Here is a 21,985-nt window from a genome sequence, read left to right as displayed (position 1 = left end):
AGCATTTTGAGTGACGCTGTTATGATGGATAGGAGATTACAAATCTTACTTATCAAACGGGGTTGTAATCAAGAAAATATATATTGTCACTCTTCATTTTTCACTACACATCAATCAAGATAGTTCAAATGACTAATATTCTATCCTTTGTTGTTCTATTATACTATTGGATCATCCAACGTCTAATTTTGTGCTATAAATACATGAACTTTTGTATTTTTAATTATAATCTGGCAATACTTCATAACTGCTCACATTATACTCATGTCATTATCTTGTTATAAAATTATGTTTAAAAAAAGAAAAATATCAACTAAGGTACATTTCATAATTTCTAACCGGTAATTATTTCAAATAATCAATAATTATTCTATTTTTTTCTCAATTAGTAGCCCCATAAAATGCCAGAAAACATCACTTCCAAATGCAAGAAAACATTTATTCTTTCATCAAAATATAATGAAGCAATTAAACATTAGAAACAAGTAGAACATTATCAATTGTGATTGCGAAGAACTTACCTTGATTTTTGTTTTTCTCCATTAGTTCAAAAAACAGGGAACTATTCAGACTACCTGCAGTAGGATATAAAAATACAATTAATGTGCCAAATAAACAAAAGACAATCATAACGCTAATAAACATGGTAAGGAATAAAGCTTAAGCCATGCCATGATGAACAAGAGGAATGACACTAGGATCCTTTACGAACACAATAGCAGGAGCTGAATCCACTTGAAACCTGAAGAAGAATATTATAGTTGATTTATAAAAAGTGCATCAAAATAGAATTATAATCATCATTAGCCTTATCTAAACTCAATTGAACCAACATGCTACAAGTCAAATACAATTGCAATTTGATTGAGGTGCAAAATACTTCTAAAAGATGTCATAATAAAAGCTTAATTTAAATAGACCAATAATTTTTAAACTTAGCTAATAAGCATGTTAGATATATTATGTTATTTGTTAACAATAAAAGTGATACAGAATATCATAGGATCTAGATGCACATCACAAAATATATTTGGGATTCACAGTTTCAAAGGCCACCAAATTAAATAAGAATTAATCATCTCTCGCCTTAAGGCCAAAACAAGCAATGTAAATTAAATGATAACTCAATAATTATTACATCAAAGAAATTCAAAGAGAATTTAAAACCAACAAAATTATCAAGTTGATTAAGATTTTGTGCCACAATTGTAACCCGATGTTAAAAAATTGGCTAAAATTAGGAACACTCATAATATTCATAAAATATTTAAAAGAAAACAATTAAAGAAAAGAATTCAAAAAAGAGAAAAATCGTAGCCTCACATTGGCACAAGGAGATAAATTAACATGGCATTCATTTGCAGCTATCAAAGGAATCCAGCATCCACCGAAACACACAAGATTGAGAAGAAAATTCTGCAATTTTATTTAGCCAAAGTCCCTTTATATGCATTAGATTATTTTATTTGTATCATCATAGTCCTAGGTAGGCATCTGTTGTATTTCTCTCAAACTGATAGAGTAGCTCTATATGCTCAAATACGGGAGTTTAAGTAGCACTAGAAAAACCCAACATATAAACATGGACAAAGTTAATAGCAAAAATAGCATACCAATACTTAATAGATCACATGATCACGGGAGTGAGAGAAACCTAAATGTGTTTTCTAATAGAAAATAATATGTTCAATCAAAAAATGGAAAAAACATACAAATGAACCAAAGAAATTTCAGGAGAAATGCATAAGCCTAATTAAACCACATAGAACTAAGAAATCAAGACAATAGAGATCACATCCTATTTTTACATGCCACCACATTATAAGAATTTGTTTTGACCCTTGGGCTTCTGATGTTCTCGGGTGAGCCTTGGTTACTTGGTATTGAGCTCAAAATGTTGGAATTTTACTTAGTTTTAGCTCATAAATGTTTGAGCTAAAGTTTAGCTCAATGATTGGGGGATTTATTGCACTTCCTAGCTCATTAATCCAAAAAAGTTTGGTATTAAGTCTTGAATTCATTTTGTAGTGGACTTTGCCTCTTCTCCTCCCCTTTGTCTTCTCATTTTCCTGTGCTGGTGTTTTCCGTGCCTTGCCCTTTAGGTTTCCGTGGCTGGCTGCTTGATTCTCTGTGCTGGCTATTTTTCGTGCCTTGCCCCTTGGGTTTCCGTGGTTGGCTGCTTGATTCTCTGTGCTGGCTGTTTTCCATGCCTTGCCCCTTGGGTTCCCGTGGTTGGCTGCTTGATTCTCTGTGCTGGCTGTTTTTCCCGTGCCTTGCCACTTGGGTTCCCGTGGCTGCTGCTTGGTTCCTCCGGCTTTCTTCTCTGTTTTGTTGTACCGTTTGGGGGCTGCTGTGTTATGGCTGTTGGCCTTTCATTTCCCTAAATCTAATAGGTTTATTTACCGCTGTTTGGTGGCTGTTTGGGGGGAAATTCCATGGGATTTTTCATGTTTTCTGTGCAGTTTTCCTGCAACTGTTTGCAGTCTTTTGGCCTTCTATATTCCTTGAATTTAATGGGTTTAATGGGAGATATTTGGGCTGTTTGGCTGCCCTCATTGTGCCTATAAATAGAAATGTTTGTGGCTGTTTTAGGAAGAGTTGATGTGCTGATTTTTGGAAGAAAAAATCCACGGGTTTGTTGTTTGGAAAAGCTTGCGAGCTTTGTCCAACTTCCCTCCTTCCTTTCCTCTTTGAGAAAGCTTGCGAAATTGTCTCCATTTCTTCTCGGCTTCTTATCTCTTCTTCTACCCGCAAGTTTACACCCCACTTGTATCCTTCTTCTAATGGAATGAAGCATCATTAGGTTTTGTCTTTAATTTGTGTTTGTGTCAAAAGTTGTAAGTGTCTTCTTATTATGATAGAAAAGTGTCTCTTTTTTGGTATTTTGTATATTTTCTTTAATTTGTGTCATTTCTATTTCCTAGCAAGGATATTATTTTGCTTGCAAAAATTTGGGGTCCTCACCCAAATTTTTTGCTTGCATCAGAAAGCTAACAATTATCATATTTAATTGCCAATTTCTTTTGAATGTCTTCATGCAAGTCATGCACCAAACAATCATCTTAAAATGCAAAGGTGCACAAAATATCATAATTTCTTAAACATTAAAACTATAAAAACTTCATTACAATGAATCAAAGGATCATCTCATCTTACTATAGATTAGAATATTATCAAAATAAACAACTAAGAAATTTTCAATGAAAGGTTGCAATATATAATTCGCTGCCTAATAAATGTGTCAGGCACATTGGTCAACCCAAAATACATCACAAACCATAAGGGCAATCCAACTTTTAATTTAGTTTTTAATTCCCCTGTAAAACCTGCAAAATGCCGTTTTAGACCTCGCACACTTTTAAAAGCGCCGCAACGAAGTTTAAGTGAAAAATTCAAGGTTGTCATTTTCGACGGGAATATTTTTATAAAATCCTACAAAATTTTTGATCGTTTTGATATATAAAACCTATATTAAATTATGAGTATTTTGGAAATTATTAAATTCGGAAGATTAGAAATGCCAACTTTACCCCTAAGCTTTTAAAAGGTCGAATTTGCTTAAGTGAGGGCAATTAGGTCATTTGGCCAATCCCATTTCTCCCTATTAGGCAAACCTAAACCTCCCCACTCTTCCCCATTCGTTCATTTCGCCCAAACCGAGCGGACAAAGGAGAGGGAGAGGCGAACGGGCAAAGCAACGGGGAAGCTTCGAGCGACGGTTTTCGGCGAACGTTCGCGGGGGAAATCGTAGGGAAATCCAAGGGAAGGCTAAGGTAAGATGTTTGCTTGAGTTTTCTCCTTCTTTCCTTAAGTTTTCTTTAAAGGAATTAAATTAGGGTTTTAGGAAAACTTGAGTTTTCTTTAAGATTCCTTTGAGAAAAGTTTAGGGAAGGGTTAAGAGATGTTTTTAAACCCTAATGTGAGTTGTTTTTATGAAAAATACGAACTTTGGAAATTAGGGTTTTATTTAAAATTGTCCTTCTTTGGAAATGCCTTCACAAAAGATGTTTCTAACGACATAAAGAAGTTTTTATGGGAAAACATTGTAAGGTTTTTTGAGTTTTAAAATTTAGGGTTTTTCCCTAATTAAGGAAATTTTTATCCTCATGGTTCTAATGGGCTTTTGGAAGGATTTTAGAGACTATTGTAGGGCTTTTTCATGTAATGCAAGTTTTCATAATTTTGATTTATTCTAATCCGAAAATTAATGATATTTTAATTGTATTTTGAGTGAGGGATATCATGAATGGTAGAGGGGGTTTAATGTGAAATCATAGACATGATATTAGGAAGAACTCTTTATTACCTTAGATTAATGATTTAAGAAATTGTGTAGGGACTAGTTTACTTATGCATTTTTGTATGTCTCTTCTGGATATTAATTGTGTTGAAGGAAATGATTTGACCGGACAAACGAAAGAGGTGCACGAGTTGAGGTAGGTGGAATAGACACTTCTAAATTTAGAAAACTCTTCTTTCATGCAAATACATAGAAATGACAATTTCTTTTATGCTCATTATGATATTCTTATGACTCATGTTCCCTTGTATAAGTTCATGGACACTTGATGCAAACATAAAGGTTTTTTTTATGCAATTGTACAACTCATGAATGATTCTCATGCTCTTTTCTTTATATGTACTACACTTACCATTCATTTACATACAAATGAACACATAAGCATAGCAAACATGTATATCATTATGAAAGCATACATTTGAATAGTTTACAAAAGTATCTCTTATGAATATGTAAGTATTAAGTGTATGTGCATGTTGACGTGGAAGTATCAAATGGTAAAGGAGGCTCTTATGAGCCATGGTAAAGAATGGTTCTAATGAACCAATGATAAATAAATGACCAATTTTATGTACCTGATCAGTACAAGTTGTACTGATACTTTCGAGACGGGTGTTATATTTACATATTAAGCTATTATGAACATTTCATATTCATGTTATATGCATTTGAGACTATCATTTGACGCATAATGTTTTAAAAGGAAGAATGAAAATGTTATGAAAGGAATAAGAATTTGAAGGTTGAGGTAAAGGCATGCATCTCCTTAAAACAAAAGTTGATATATGTTGATGATTCTTTTGTTAAAATACCAAAGCATGTTATAGTTTTCTTCTCTTGACTCTAAATTTAATTGAATTTCATTTGCACCTATTGAGTTGTGACTCACCCATGTTGTGGGACACTTTACAGGAGGTTCGGGTAGAGGATAGATGGCGGATAGACCTCCCCTCACGTACCGTCATAGGGAGACGACAGGCGGCAGGTTTTGTTATGCTATTTTTTATGTTTTGAATAGAAGGTTTAGAGATGATATGTAAGGAATTAACTTTTTGGACACCATTCACTTTTTGTATACTTTATGTTAAATCTTTATGTTGATGTGTTTGAATGGAAGAAATGAAAGTTTTTATTTGGAGACTCATTAGTGGCTCTTTCATTATGTTTGGTTTATGTTTGGAGATGTGTTAATTGAGTAATGTAAAGGTTTTAATTAATTCCGACTTTCGTTCCCGCCTCGCACTTGCGAGCTAACCGGGCCGGGTCGTAACAAAGAGTGGTATAAGAGCAAAGGGATTTAAGAATATTGATTTTTATGAAAGAGCCAATAGGATGATCCTATAGGTTAGAGTAGGTATAAGATGCATGTGCTATATATTGCTTAGATTGCTTTGTTGCAATATCTCAGGACTGAGGAACCTGAACCTGATGCCACTGATGGCAATACTGGAGAGGTCAGGAAGGAATTGCCAGCAGTAGTGGAGCCTCAGGGCAGTAGCATTAATGCTACTTTGGATTCTTTCACCCAAATGATGGCGGCTATGACACAGATGATAAAGAGTACTCAGACTCAAGCAGGAGACAGTGAAAGCACTGTGATGGACAAGAATTTAAAGTTATTCCAAGATATGAAGCAACCATTATTTGTAGGAAGTGGACCTATAAAGGCGGAGGATTGGTTAATGAAGGTTGAGAAGATTTTGGAAGGAATGCTATGCCCACAAGATAGAAGGGTTTCCTTAGCTGCTTATGCCTTCAATGGGGAAGCAGAAAGATGGTGGAGAAGTCAATTAGAAGAAACTTTTGGAGGAAGACCTACCAGCCAAGTAACATGGGAGGAGTTTGTCAAAGTGTTTAGAGATTGGTATATACCGATGACTGCTAGGAGGTCAATGCAAGACAAATTTATGAGATTGGTGCAGGGTGACAGAACCATTACATAATATGAGGCTAATTTCATCATGCTTTCTAGGTATGCCTCTCATTTAATTCCTAATGCAGAAGAGAAATGCCACGCTTCGTTTGTGGCTTGAGGGATAGCATTAGATAGCCATTGGTTCCTTTGTGTACTGAAGATTACTCTACTTTAGTTGAGAGAGCACAAAAGATTGAGCTGGATTTACAGAGTACTCAGAGGAGGAGAGACTTCCAGAAGAGGAAGAATGAAGATAGATCCAAATCTACCCAATCTTTCCATTCTGGAAGGCCTAATTGGAAGAAGCCCAAGCCCAACACTTCAGAGAGCAGTACTCCTCCTGTTATGTGCAATAAGTGTGGGAGGGCTCACAAGGGAGAGTGCCTTTCTGGCACAAATACCTATTTCTGGTGCCATCAACCAGGGCACATGGCAAAGTCTTGCCCTATCTTGGGACAGGAGTCTACTCCAGAGGCCATAACAGGTAATGCTTTTTAGAGGACAGTTGGGAGGCCAAGGATGGTGGAGTCTACTGCATCAACTCCAACTCAAGGCCAAGCTCGGTAACCTTTTCAGCCGAGGGTTTATGGTTTATCCCGCAAGAAGCAAAAGACTCTCCTGATGTTATCATAGGTATGGACTTTATTTAATGTAAATGAATTCCTTTTATGATGTATAAGTAAGATAAACTTTATGTTATGTTACATGCATGGTATTTAGGAACAATCTTTGTATGTAACAAGCCTGTTAAAGTGTTGTTTGATACGGGAGCATCACATTCTTTCATTTCGAAGGAGTTTTTTAAGTCTGTTGATTTGTCTTCTTCAATTATGCTCAAACCTTTATCAGTTTTGATGCTCAATGGGAGTCAGTTGGAAACCAACAAGAGGTGTCATGTGAAGTTGACTGTAGGTGATAGAAACTTGGGAGCAGATCTTATGGTATTGCCTTTAATGAAATTTGATATGATCCTAGGAATGGATTTGTTGTCTTGCCACTTTGTGACCATAGACTGTAATAAGAAAGAACTTAAATTTTGTATGCTATGGGAGAAAGAATTTAAATTCATGGGGGAAAGAGGCATAACTTCCATGATAGTCTCTTCCTTGGTGGCATACAAATTATTGAGGAAGGGTTATGAATGCTTTTTAGCTTATGTTAAGGAAGAGAAGAAAGAAGAGAAGAGATTAGAGGAGATACCTTTTGTGCAAGAATATTCAGAAGTGTTTGCAGATGATTTACCTGGCTTGCCTTCAAGCAGGGAGATTGATTTTACCATTGAGCTGGTTAGTGGAGCGGATCCTGTTGCTAAAGCCCTTTATCGGATGGCGATAAAAGAGCTGAAGGAACTGAAAGATCAATTGGAAGAGTTGTTTAATAAAGAATTCATCAGGCCTAGCACTTCTCCATGGGGGTGCTCCTGTGCTTTTTTGTGAAGAAGAATGATGGGAGTTTAAGGCTTTGTATAAACTATAGAGAATTGAATAAGCTGACTATAAAGAATAAATACCCTTTTCCAAGAATTGATGATTTTTTTTTATCAGTTTGAGGGTAGACTTGAGATCAGGATACTATCAACTTAAGATCAGAGAAGAGGACATAGCAAAGACAACATTCAACACTAGATATGGGCATTACAAATTTGTGGTGCTGCCATTCGGACTTACAAATACCCCTGCAGTGTTTATGGATCTCATGAACAGAATCTTTAAGCCATTTATGAATCTATTTGTGATAGTATTCATCGATAATATTCTGGTATTTTCCCCAAATGAAGAGATGCATGCAAATCATTTAAGAATGGTGTTATATGCTGAAAGGAAATGAATTGTATGCTAAGTTATCCAAATGTGAGTTTTGGATGAAGAGTGTAAACTTTTTGGGACATGTGATTAGTAATGGGGAGATTTCTGTGGATCAGCAGAAAATACAAGCTATAGCAGATTGGCCTCGACCAGCTACCGTGACGGAGATCAGGAGCTTTTTGGGTTTAGCTAGTTAGTATAGAAGGTTTGTTGAGAGGTTTTCTTGAATAGCTATGCCATTATCTAGATTGACCCAAAAGACAGTGAAGTTTGTATGGACAGATCAATGTGAAGAGGCTTTTCAAAGACTGAAACAGTGTTTGATAAATGCTCCAGTGCTTACTATTCCTTCGGGGACAGATGGATTTCAGCTTTATAGTGATGCCTCTCTTAAAGGATTGGGTTGTGTACTGATGCAGAACGGAAGGGTCATTGCCTATGCTTCTAGGCAACTGAAAAATCATGAAAGAAACTATCCAACCCATGATTTGGAGTTAGCTGCAGTGATTTTTGCCCTGAAGATATGGAGACATTACTTGTATGGAGTTAAGTGTGAAGTATTTACTGATCACCAAAGTTTAAAATACATCTTCACACAGAAAGAGTTAAATTTGAGGCAAAGGAAATGGTTTGAGCTTATCAAGGACTATGATTTGGACATCCAATATCATCTAGATAAGGCAAATATAGTAGCGGATGCCTTAAGCAGGAAGACTTCTAGTGCCAGTTGGATGATTACACAACAGCATGAGTTGATGAAAGATTTGGACAAGTTGGAGATTTCTGTAGTTCAGCCCAATGATGTAAAGTTTGTGGCCTTAAATCAGATGATCATTCAGTCAACATTAAAGAATAGGATAAGGGAAGCTTTACCACAAGATACAGAATTTGAGAAAGTCCTAAATTTGATTAAGGTATGGCACGTGGAGGAGTTTGAGCTCGATGAGGATGAGCTACTACGGTATAGAGGCAGAATTTGTATTACTGATGTTGGAGACTTAAGGAAAGACATTCTTCAAGAAGCTCACTATTCAAGTTATGTAATTCACCCAGGAAGTAACAAGATGTACCAAGATTTGAAGGAATACTTTTGGTGGCCATGGATGAAGAGAAGTATAGCAGAAGTGGTGGCTAAGTGTACAGTTTGCCATATGGTTAAGGTAGAACATCAAAAGCCAGGAGGTTTATTGCAGCCTTTACCCATACCGGAAAGGAAGTAGGAAGACATAGCCATGAATTTTGTAGTTGGTTTACCTAGGTCCAGAAATGGTCATGATGCTATATGGGTGATAATTGATAGATTGACCAAGTCGGCACACTTTTTACCTATTAAGCAATCTGATGCTGTTGAGAAGTTGGCAAGTGTTTATGTTAATGAGATTATTAGACTTCATGGTATACCAAGATCGATAGTATCATATAGAGATGGGAGATTCACCTCTAAATTGTGGAGGAAGGTTTAAGAGGCAATGAGCACTAGACTTACTTTCAGTACAACCTTTCACCCTCAAACAGATGGTCAATCAGAGAGGACTATTCAGACCTTAGAGGATTTACTCAGATTATGTGTACTTGATTTTGGTGGCAAATGGGAGACACACATACCACTGATTGAATTTGCTTATAACAATAGTTTCCAATCAAGTATGGGTATGGCACCCTATGAAGCTTTGTATGGAAGGAGATGTCGAACTCCTTTATGTTGGGCTGAAGCAGGAGAGAGAAAGATCATTGGAGCTGATTTAGTAGATGATGCTACTGAAAAGATAAGACTGATCCGTGACAGATTGAAGGCTGTGCAAGATAGACAGAAGAAGTACTACGATGCCAAACATAAATCTATTGAGTTTGATGTTGGAGAGTTTGTATGCCTCAAAGTTAGTCCTATGAAAGGTGTAAAGAGATTTGACAAAATAGGGAAACTGAGTCCAAGGTATGTTGGCCCTTTTGAAATATTAGAGAGAGAGTTGGAAGTGTGGCCTATAGATTGATTTTGCCATTTCATATTAGTTGAGTACATAATGTATTCTACATCTCTTCTTTGAGGAAATACATTTCAGATGAAGCTCAAAAGATCAGTACTGACTCAATAGATATCCAACCAGATCTAACATTTGTAGAAGAACCTGAGAAGATCATAGATTATGATGTTAAGCAGCTACGAAGCAGAGAGATTCCTTATGTTAAAGTTCTATGGAAGCATGGATCTGAAAAAGATGCTACTTGGAAGAAGAAATCGAAGATGAGGGAGAGCTACCCTCACCTATTTGACTAAGGTATGATTTCTTAAGCTTGTCTTAAATTTCGAGGACGAAATTTTTATAAGGGAGGGAGAATTGTAAAACCCGCAAAATGTCGTTTTAGACCTTGCATGCTTTTCAAAGCGCCACAACGAATTTTAAGTGAAAAATTCAAGGTTGTCGGTTTTCGATGGGAATATTTTATAAAATCCTACGCAAAATTCTGATCGTTTTGATATATAGAACCTATATTAAATTATGAGTATTTTGAGAATTATTAAATTCGAAAGATTAGAAATGCCAACTTTACCCCTAAGCTTTTAAAAGGTCGAATTTGCTTAAGTGAGGGCAATTAGGTCATTTGGCCAATCCATTTTCTCCCTATTAGGCAAACCGAAACCTCCCCACTCTTCCCCATTCGTTCAATTCGCCCAAACCGAGCGGACAAAGGAGAGGGAGAGGCGGACGGGCAAGGCAACGGGGAAGCTTCGGGCGGCTGTTCGCGGAGGAAATCATAGGGAAATCCAAGGGAAGGCTAAGGTAAGATGTTGCTTGAGTTTTCTCCTTCTTTCCTTGAGTTTTCTCTAAATGAATGAAATTAGGGTTTTAGGAAAACTTGAGTTTTCTTTACGATTCCTTTGAGAAAATTTTAGGAAACGGTTAAGGGATGTTTTAAAACCCTAATGTGAGTTTTTTTTTATGAAAAATACGAATTTTGGAAATTGGGGTTTTACTTAAAATTGTTCTTCTTTGGAAATGCCTTCACAAAAGATGTTTCTAACGACATAGGGAAGTTTTTATAGAAAAACATTGTAAGGTTGATACAAGTTTTTGAGTTTTGAAATTTAGGGTTTTTCTCTAATTAAGGAAATTTTTATCCTCATGGTTCTAATGGGCTTTTGGAAGGATTTTAGAGACTATTGTAGGGCTTTTTCATGCAATGCAAGTTTTTATAATTTTGGTTTACTCTAATCCGAAAATTAATGATATTTTAATTATATTTTGAGTGATGAATATCATGAATAGTGGATGGGTTTAATGTGAAATCATAGACATGACATTAAGAAGAACTCTTTATTACCTTAGATTAAGGATTTAGGAAATTGTGTAGAGACTAGTTTACTTATGCATTTTTGTGTCTCTTCTAGATATTAACCGTGTAGAAGGAAAGGATTTGACTGGACAAACGAAAGAGGTGCACGAGTTGAGGTAGGTGGAATGGACGTTCTTCTAAATTTAAAAAACTCTTCTTTCATGCAAATACATAGAAATGACAATTTTTTATGCTCTTTATAATATTCTTATGACTCATGTTCCCTTGTATAAGTTCATGGACACTTGATGCAAATATAAAGATTTCTTTTATGCAATTGTACAACTCATGAATGATTCTCATGCTCTTTTCTTTATATGTACTACACTTACCATCCATTTACATACAAATAAACACATAAGCATAGCAAACATGTATATCATTATGAAAGCATATATTTGAATAGTTTACAAAAGCATCTCTTATGAATATGTAAGTATTAAGTGTATGTACATGTTGACGCGAAAGTATCAAATAGTAAAGGAGGCTCTTATGAGCCATGATAAATGATGGTTCTTGTGAACCAATGATAAAGGAATGACCAATTTTATGTACCTGATCAGTACAAGTGATACTTCCGAGACGGGTGTTATATTTACATATTAAGCTATTATGAACATTTCATATTCATGTTATATGCATTTGAAAATATCATTTGAGGCATAATGTTTTAAAAGGAAGAATTGAAATATTATGAAAGAAATAAGAACTTGAAGGTTGAGGTAAAGGCATGCATCTCCTTAAAACAAAAGTTGATATATGTTGATGATTCTTTTGTTAAAATACCAAAGCATGTTATAGTTTTCTTCTTTTGACTCTAAATTTAATTGAATTCCATTTGCACCTATTGAGTTGTGAATCACCCATATTGTGGGACACTTTACAGGAGGTTCGGGTAGAGGATAGATGGCGGATAGACCTCCCCTCACGTACCGTCGTAGGGATACGACGGGCGGCAGGTTTTGTTATGCTATTTTTTGATGTTTTTAATAGAAGGTTTAGAGATGATATGTAAGGAATTGACTTTTTGGACACCATTCACTTTTTGTATACTTTATGTTAAATCTTTATGTTTATGTGTTTGAATGGAAGAAATGAAAGTTTTTATTTGGAGACTCATTAGTGGCTCTTTCATTATGTTTGATTCATGTTTGGAGATGTGTTAATTGAGTAATGTAAAGGTTTTTATTAATTCTGACTGTTCGACTTTCATTCCCGCCTCGCACTTGCGAGCTAACCGGGCCGGGTCGTGACATCCCCGCCCTCTCATTCTGACTTGATAATAACCACTCCATCCAACTAATAAATTTAATGCTCCACCTAGGCCTTGCTGGATTATTGTAGATGCTAGTGCTCCACTTCCCTCAACTACTACTCCCTAATTTTCACTCATTAATGCTATTAAAGGAAAGGTTCCTTGCAAAAGGATTCGCCTATTAGTTTACTTTTAATCTTTCAGCATTGCTTGGACCTACTAGACAAAAGCAACCCTCAAACTTTAGGGTAAACCAAATCTAATTTTTTCTAAGGCTAAGATTCTTGATCCGATGACACTGTTTTTGTACCATTTCATTGGTAAATTTACCTTTAGTCATCCAAGCTTGGAGCTTATTCAAACCTTCACGTCTCATCTTAACCTAATTGTGATCTCTCTATTGACCTTCTAGACCAACGACATGTGCTTATCAAATAATCATTGGAAGAAAATTGTTCTATTTTTTTTTTCAGCATTCATATTATGCAAATGATCCATCAAGGTGCATGCCAGGGTAATCTCCATAATTTGATGCTTATACGGAAACTCTTCTTAATCCAATTTGGGAGCTTTCCCTCATCGTCATGTTCACTATATTAAACAATCTACACTATACTCCTTGTGATCAATTTTTGGGAAAGAAATATAAGACGAATCTCCTGTTTATCTACTACATTCTTATTAAGATAGGTGTTTCTTTCCCTGCTCAAGAGATATGGACTGACACTTATTCATGTGGGTATTTAAAAAAAGTAGAATTTTAGAGTTTGCCATCTTAGTATTAATTTGAGCAAGACTATCAGATCCTGGTTTACATCTCAACATTTGTTCTTGAGTTGATGGAGATGATGGAAAGGCCTTCAAACATTATGAAGTGACCAATGATCAAGATCTAGACGTACCCTGGTTCTATCTTACCCTTGTTGCATGAAAATTCTAGACACACAAATCCTGAAGTAAAGGTTGGACGATTCGAATTAATTGGTTCTTCATAATTTTGTAGGAACGTATCAATATCAATTGCTTTCTAATTTGTATGATTTAGAGATGAACAAAAACAAAGGTGGTCTATTAGAATATAGACGCTTTAAAAAACAATCAGTATTGAGAAAGAAAACCACACAGGGACAATAACCATAAGAACTATGAAAAAATCTTTGGTCAGGATTATGCTACTTTCTTGAAGGCCTATCCATGATTGAGAAAATCTTCTGCTAAAGGCCCTAATGTTTGGGATTGTTCTTTTAATCATAGGCTGGCCACGCAAGAAGGTTGTGTGGTAAATACTCATAATCAAAAGGTATCTTTGAACTTCATTGTAGTTGTTTCTCCAAACTTGATCTCTTTGGGGTTTCTCAGGCTCTGGATACACTTTCTAAATTTTATCATGAGCAAGTGATGGTTGTGGGTAACCCTTGATGATATTAATGGCCAACAGAAGCTAAAGATTTTTGATTTGATATTTAAAGAATGTTCTGGAGTTTATGGTAGAATGATGACAATACAAAAGGGTGTGTCAGTAGGAATGTTAAAATTAGTTCAACTTAGGCTAATTTGGGCAGATTTAAAAAAAAATATTTTAGAGAGTGAATTTTATATATGATAAAAGATAGGAAATGATGATAAAGGGTTAGCTTAGGATATGAACATATGATTTGTAATTTATGGAAAAATTTGTAGAGGTTTAAGGTAATCTTGAGTGGTAGAGAACAAATTAGGTCCTAGTGTTCTAGAATTTGGCTGAGAGCTATATTGAGTTGTTTGGTAAGGTTGTGAGATTTTTATTACAGGATTAATGATCTTGAAGGGTGTTAATGAAGTGGAGGAAGAGCTGATAAGACTTTAGAGGAAGTATTAAAGAGGAGTAGTGAAAAACATAAAAGAAATAAAGATAATTATCAAATCTTACCAAAAAAAAAGGTACACACTTAAAGACACAAAGCATCAAGCAAATAAATAACACTTTTCCATCAAAATAATTTATTCAAAAACGAAAAAAATATAATGAATATCAGCCCATTTTTATAAGCATTACAAGACTATAGAGCAACCACTTTTTAAGAAAAAAATAAAAGAAAAAAAGGAGCGAAAGCGAGGGTAAGTGGACATTAAAAAGGAGTTCTAACTACATAATTTTAATGCTTCACCCAAACCAAACCATGTCATGTACGGCCATAAGAGTCCCTAGGTTGAAAATAAAACATAAAAATAATAAAATATAAATTATATTGAAAATATTTCAAATTATAAGCACTTTAATTAGGCTTTTTCATTTATCTTATCCTTGGGGTTTAACCTTAACTCTGGCAATTGGCCTTTTAGCTTGGTTATATTTATCCAAATAATTGCTACATCAACTCTCCGAGCTCAATTAAACTATGTTCTGTAGAGCTAAATTTCAAATAGTGTTCTACCAATTGTAGAGTCAAACTCTCTAAATCAGTGTGAGTCAGCCATATATCATCAGTAGGTAATGTATTCTTCCAACGAATTAAAATGTGATGCTCAACAATTGGATCTATGGGTGCTTCCTATAAACTATGCTCTATAGAGGTAAATTTCAGAGTGTTCTACCAATTGTAGAGCCAAACTCTCTAAATCAATGTGAGTCAGCCGTATATCATCAGTTGGTGCTGTATTCTTCCAATGAATTAAAATGTGATGCTCAAAAGTTCGAAAGCCCTTGGCAAATATGAATGCAGAATTAAAAAATAAAGATTCGTTAAATCACTCAATCGTCCAAGGTTTTGATCATATACTATCCAAAGGTGAACCTTTGGTTGTTCTAAAAATAGTAATATTATAAATCTCAATTTCTCATACTCTTTCCTAATATTCAATTAACATCTTCAATGTGTCCATCAATTTGGGGTCAAAAAGCAAATGAGAATTTTAATTTGACATCAAATAATTTTCAGTCTTTCAAAAGTATGAAATGAACTTAACATCACAATAAGAGATAATGGTAAAATGAAAGCATTTAGATGCACAATTTTCTTAAAAAATAGTCCAACATTATGAGAAGCATAATTGATTTTCGAGCATGGCAGGAAATGAGTCATCTTGGAGAATATGATAACTACCACAAAAATGTTATTATGTTGTCAAGCTGTGGGAGGTAATTTTTAAACAAAATCCATCAAGAGATCTTCCCAAAGCCTACATTGGACAAGTAAAGTAATATATTGATCAGACTTCCATTAGGTGACTTTTGGTTTATTTACAAGTTAGACATTGTGCCATCATTTATTAACATCTCATTTAAGAGAAGCATAAAAAGAATCTATTTTCCATCAAACACATTATTTTATCTTTCCCAAAATAACCAACAATTCATCCACAATGTAGTACAGAAATTATGAATTCCCTAAGAAAGGATCTAGGCATGCAAAGTTATTTTTCTCAATATAAATATCAGTTAGTTATTGAAATATCCATTGCAAGGTTAAAGGTTTTCCTAAGTATTCATCATAATTAGATGAAAGTCAGGGTACATTGGGTACTTTCTCGAATTTGTTTAAATCTTGAGATTTTAAGTTCTAAAGAGAAGATTATCAGTGTTAACCTTGATAAGCGAATAGCAAATTTATTTTCAACAACAATTTATGTTTGAGCACTAAAAAGTAATCTTAGACAAACTAAACCAACTTGACATATCTATAACTTAATTTTTATTGGCTATTGGTAAACATAAGGGAATGATGATCTAAATAGAAAATAAATTCTCTATATAAAAGATAATGTTGCTAGTGTCTATAAAGTTTTCTGTCATATATTCAATATCTCTATTTTGATTCATTTAATTTTTTTTCTAAAAAAAGCTATAAGAATATTTTAATGACTAAATATTCCTCCATTTTCAATTCAAGATGTATCACAAGTCACCTCAAAAGTTTTAGAGAAATCAAGAAGTATAAAAATTAGGGCAAAAGTCATAAAAACCTTAAGTTGATCAAATGCTTTAGTGCGATTGCAATCTAAAACAAATTAATCTAATCTATGTTGCACGGATACTCCTATTTACGAGGTGTGCTGTATCGAACACGTGTCGGATACGGATACGCCTCCGATACAGCACGGATACGTGTCGGATACGGCTTTGCCATGTCCAATTAAAATATTATTTAAATTTGACTGGACACGCGTATCCCAGTAAAAAAAAAAACAAGGAGCCGCAATTTACCCTATTCTTTTCTCCTTCTTTCCACCGTTTCCGCTCAATATCCATATTCATTTATGCGGCTGAAACATTTCAAAGAGCTAGGTTTTTCGTTTCCACACAAGTGTTCATCTTCTTCGTTATAGTTGAAGGAGCGGCTCGATGACGCGAGCATAGAAGCAAACAGGATCATCCTTTGTCGACAAAGAGGCTTGACGACGCCAGCATTAAAGTCGATAGGATCATCCTTCGTCGACGGAGCGGCTCGACAACTCGAACAGTGAAGGCGACGTGAGCAATGAAGGTTCGTTTTCTTCGTCGTTCTTCGTTTTCTTAATCATAGGCTCGGTATCGAAACTCGGTACAGCTTGGTATCCAACGGTACTGGAACTCAGTATTGCTCGGTACTGCTCGATACCGAGCGGTACTGGAACTCGGAACCACTCGGTATTGTAACTCGGTACTGCTCGGTACTGTAACTCGATATTGCTCGGTACCGAGCGGTACTGGAACTCAATACTGCTCGGTACGGCTGGTATTTGCTCGTACTCTCGTATTGCCGGTACTCACACTGATCGCTGCAGTATGGTAATTCGGAATTGCTGGTACACTCGGTACCGGTTCGTACTTCTCGGTATTGCTTCGATGACCGCTGGTATTGCTCGGTAACGAGGGGTACGAATGGTACCAGCGCAACCGAAGAGCTAAAACATGCCAGTACGCTCAGGTCGAACCCGCCAGGGGGCGCTGCCCTTGGACCCCGGCAGAGTCGGCAACATATCTACACTTTCACTTAATTTTTTCATGTTTCAAATTGATAGTTTATTTGTATAAATCATTTGTACGATAATGAGCTCTAGTGTAGTGGGAATTGGTTCTGAGATGGTCCATCAGAAATCAATATTGAAGATACAACCTCTATGGAGTTATGTTACAAAAATAGGTAAAACATCAGAAGGGGGAGGCAATATTGCATTCAAATGCAATTTTTATAATGCACAATATAAAGGATCATATTATAGAGTGAAAGCTCATTTGTTAAAGTTAGTGGTCATGGAATCAAAGTTTGCCCGAAGAAAGCCTCATCACAAATGACTGAATTACAAAGAAAATCAGTGAAGCTGACAAAGGAGTAAAAAAGAGCTTCCAAAAATATATTTCACTTCCAGCACTCATGCTTCATTACTTCATCATCTTCTTCAATTAGATGTGATGCAGTACTGTAAATAAAGGGCATTTTCGAATGGAGGGATTTGAACCAAAAAGAAGAAACTTGTTGTAGATAGTGCTTTGGAGAAAGCATTAATTTAAAAATGAGAGAACACTAGAAGGGGAATAGCTAGAATGTTTACTCAGCTGGACTTCTTTTTAACCTAGCAAGAAATCCACTTACAAGAATGCCTTTACATATGCATGCAATAAATCTGCAGGATACGTGCCACAGGAATAATGTCATTAGAACGAAGTTGTTGCAAGAGAGAGGGACAATATTAGAAAGTTGCTCGAGCTACTAGAGGAGTTTGGAAGGAAAAAGGATTACTTTGGTTGTGATGGTGGACAGATCCACAAAGAAACCACTTATCAACTTCATGGCTGTAACAGAGAGTTATCCTATGTTTATCAAAGCTGTAAACTGTGAAGGACAGTACAAGGATAAGTTCTTCATTTTATTTAATCAAAAAAGTTATCATGATGGTGGGGCCTTCAAACATCATTCAGGACATTACTGATAATGCACCTGTTTGTAGAGCTGCAGGCTACTTGTAGAGCAAGCATATCCTCATATTTTCTGGACACCATGTGTTGTGCATACGTTAATCTGCTTTGAAAAATATTTGTGCAGCTAAGAATACCAAGGCAATGAAATCACCTATAATAAATGTCATTGGATCACAATGATTGCTGGAGATGCAATTGCAATTAGGATTTTATTATGAATACTCCATGAGACTTCATGTTTAATGATTTCTCTATTTAAAGTGCTTGCAATTGCTGAAACTCGGTTTGCCTCAGTTATAGTGATGTTGAGAAGATTCAAAAAATAAAAAATGTCTTCATGCTATGGTGCATCAGTGACAATGTCATGTTAGGAAGATGATGTTGGAAAGGCTAGGTATGTAAAGAGAAGCTTTTAGATGATTTATGGTGGGATGAGATTGAATACATATAATTTCACAGCCCAATTTATGAGATGTTGAGAGTAGCTGATACGGATAAGTCTTGTTTACATCTCATTTATGAGATGAGGGATTCAATGCTAGTCAAAGTAAAAGAAATTATATATAGACATGAGTAGGAAGGCACTTCATGAAAACTCAAGCTTTTGGGATGTTATTTATGCTATTCTAGAAGATAGGGGAGCAAAGTAATCACCTTACAGCTTGGCTCACTCGCTAAATCCAAGGTAAATTTCAACATTATATATTATGAATTCAATTTGTTGTTTTGTATTTCAATTTTTTTTTATTATTTCATTTTAATGTTATTTGAAGATATTCAACTAAAGAATGACTTCAAGAGGATCCTCAACGAGTTCCCACAGAAATTATATTAAATTTCAAATATGAGGAAGACATGTTTAAATAAGCGTTATTTTCCAATGAGGAGTGAGAGAAGAAGTGTCAATATTGAGTCTTGCTAAATTTTTTGGTGACCAAGAGTCATTGCGTGATAGGTGGAAAATTGATCCGAAAATGTGGTGGATTATACATGAAGCTTCAGCACCTCTACTTCAAACAATCGCCATAAAATTGCTTGGCCAAGTTTCATCCTCATCCTGTTGTGAAATAAATTGGAGCACATACTCATTTATCTAATCAATGAAGAGAAATAAAATTACTCCACAACGGACAAAAGATTTAGTTTACGTGCATACAAACCTTCGACTTCTCTCAAGGAAAACTCCAACTTATATGGAATGAGACAACAGGATGTGGGATGTTGCTGGAGATGGATTTGAATCTCATGAGGATATGGGAATATTAGAAATTGCTAATCTTTCACTTGATGAGCCTGAATTAGAAGCTATGATATTTATTGAAGATGATATAGAAACTCAAAGACAAACCACTGAAGAAGCTAATCCTATCACTCCTTCTATTGAATAGTTTAAATTTCATGTGCTGGACAATTTATCTTCTTGTTTTTGTTGATGTACTAGACATTTAAATATTTAATGCTTACTTTTATTTCAATTTTTTTTGTCATTTCAAATATTACACTTTGATTACTTTTTTAATTTTTATGTATTATTTATATATTATAATGTCGTATCCACGCCGTATCCGTATCCTGTACTTTTAAGAATTGGCGTGTCCCGTATCCGTATCATATCGTATCCGTATCGGTGCAACATAGAATCTAATACATTAGAGATTGGACATACAATAGTACTAAAATCTTTGATGAAAGAATTCTTTATAAAAAGTAGCTAAGTCATGAAGACTTCTAACATTAGTGAAACTCTTAAATGTTGGCTAGTTTAAAATCTCTTTAACGTTGCAAGGGTCAAGTTTTGGTCTAACAATAGAAATGATAAATCCTAAAAGATACTTTCATTGGTAAAAAAAGAAATACTAGTTATAACTTCTCTTTCTTATTAGTATCACATATTTTACTAAGATATTATAGGTGATCTATGTCACTTAGGCTAAAAATCAAGTGATCAATGTCATCCAAATATATAACAAAATTATTCCTATAACGGGTCAAAAATGGCGTCCATGACCCTCATAAATATGTCAATGGTATTTGAGAGTCCAAAGGACATGATCAACTATTCATAAAGTTTTTTGGAATTATAAAAACAAATTTCCATTCATCCCCTGATCAAATCATAATTTGATGATAACCATTTTTAAATCAAATTTGGAGTAAAATTTACCTAGGAGATTAAATCTAGCATGTCGTCTAGTCAAGGAATAGAAAATTTATACTTCATAGTAATTTTATTCATAGCCTAAATATCAACCCACATTCTTCATGCTTCATCTTTCATGGCAGATACTAAAGCCAAAATAACATATGAACTAAGGTTTTCTTGTACAAAATTTTTCATAAGTATTTGCTGAATTTGTCTCTTAATTTTAATGTATTCAATGAGATTCATTCTGTAAAGATGAAGGTTGGAAAGTTGGGTGTTGGATGAATCTAAGAAGGTGAAATTTATCAAAAAAGTTATTTAGGTGTAATATCGCTATACTTAGAAAAGAATGGGGAAACACGCCCAATATATGAGTTTCGTTATTGTCTGAGTTCACTTATTTTGCAAGTAGAGCTAAAGAATACTTGGATCAAAAAATATTTTTTCAATCCTATAGTTTTTAACTTTTTATTGGAGATGTCACATAAATGGGAAATAATGGTGCTTGAATTAGGATCAAATTTGATAAAAGCTTTTATCCTACTATGTGTTGTGCCTTGTTAAAAGTTAAATTCTCATTTAAATCTAATAAAGAAAGATCATTTCTAATCTTTTCTAACCAAGTCTTTTTAGGTCTACCTCTACCCTTCTTAACATAAGTCAAATCTAATGCATCCCCTTTCCTAACTGGGTAATCGGAAGACCATCGTTTTATATGAAGGATAGAGCGAAGGAAGATGGTGGATGGGGGTTTCTTTCAACAACGACCTCGGCGGCAAGAGAGGACGCTCAGTGGAACTGGCAGTGAAAGGAGAGGAGTTCGAGTATAGTGAGCAAGGAAGTAACTCGCGAGGACAGAGAGTTGGCTGCATAAGCAGCGAGTTCAAAGTAACACAAAAGTTGATTGACGTGCTCTTACAAGTATGGGATTGGCGTTACATGCGTGATTCTAAGAGAAATCCATAGAGCAAGATGATCAAATACAAGACGGAGGCATATGCGTGAAAATGCAGGTAGGGCTCATTTTTTCTTACGATTTTTTTTTTCAATTGAGCCAAACAAGGAGGTCTCGACAAGTCCTTCACGCGGTAATGGAAAAGCCAAGCTGGCAGGATTTCAGGAAAATGTATGAGGATAAGCATTTGATTTGATTTCTTTATTTTGATTTTTTATTTTTCAAATTAAAGGAGACAATTAATAAGGTGTATAGACCCCTCGCACAAATTCCTCATTCCTCATGCATGAATAATATTTTATCATCATGTCGGGCCAAATTTTACATTTCACCTGCATGTTGCAAACAAGGTAACAGTGCCTACTCTAAATATTTTCAACATTCACGTCGGTGTAGTCCAT

At 35.1% G+C, this 21,985-nt stretch overlaps 1 protein-coding gene across 1 annotated transcript in view; it reads right to left on the bottom strand.

The window, feature by feature from the left end:
* Positions 1–21,985, bottom strand: part of LOC110108617 — an 89,715-nt gene that overhangs the window by 20,256 nt on the left and 47,474 nt on the right. Inside the window, exons 11-12 of the mRNA XM_020839327.2 lie at positions 672–742; positions 522–575 (exon numbers count right to left, since the gene is read on the bottom strand). Of these exons, the coding sequence (XP_020694986.2) occupies positions 522–575; positions 672–742 (125 nt within the window). The remainder of the gene's footprint in view (positions 1–521; positions 576–671; positions 743–21,985) is intronic.

Source organism: Dendrobium catenatum, unplaced genomic scaffold (assembly GCF_001605985.2).
Source record: "Dendrobium catenatum unplaced genomic scaffold, ASM160598v2 original_scaffold_185271, whole genome shotgun sequence".
Classification (NCBI taxonomy): Eukaryota; Viridiplantae; Streptophyta; class Magnoliopsida; order Asparagales; family Orchidaceae; genus Dendrobium; species Dendrobium catenatum.
Note: the sequence above shows the minus strand (reverse complement) of the source record. Positions and strands in the feature narration are given on the sequence as shown.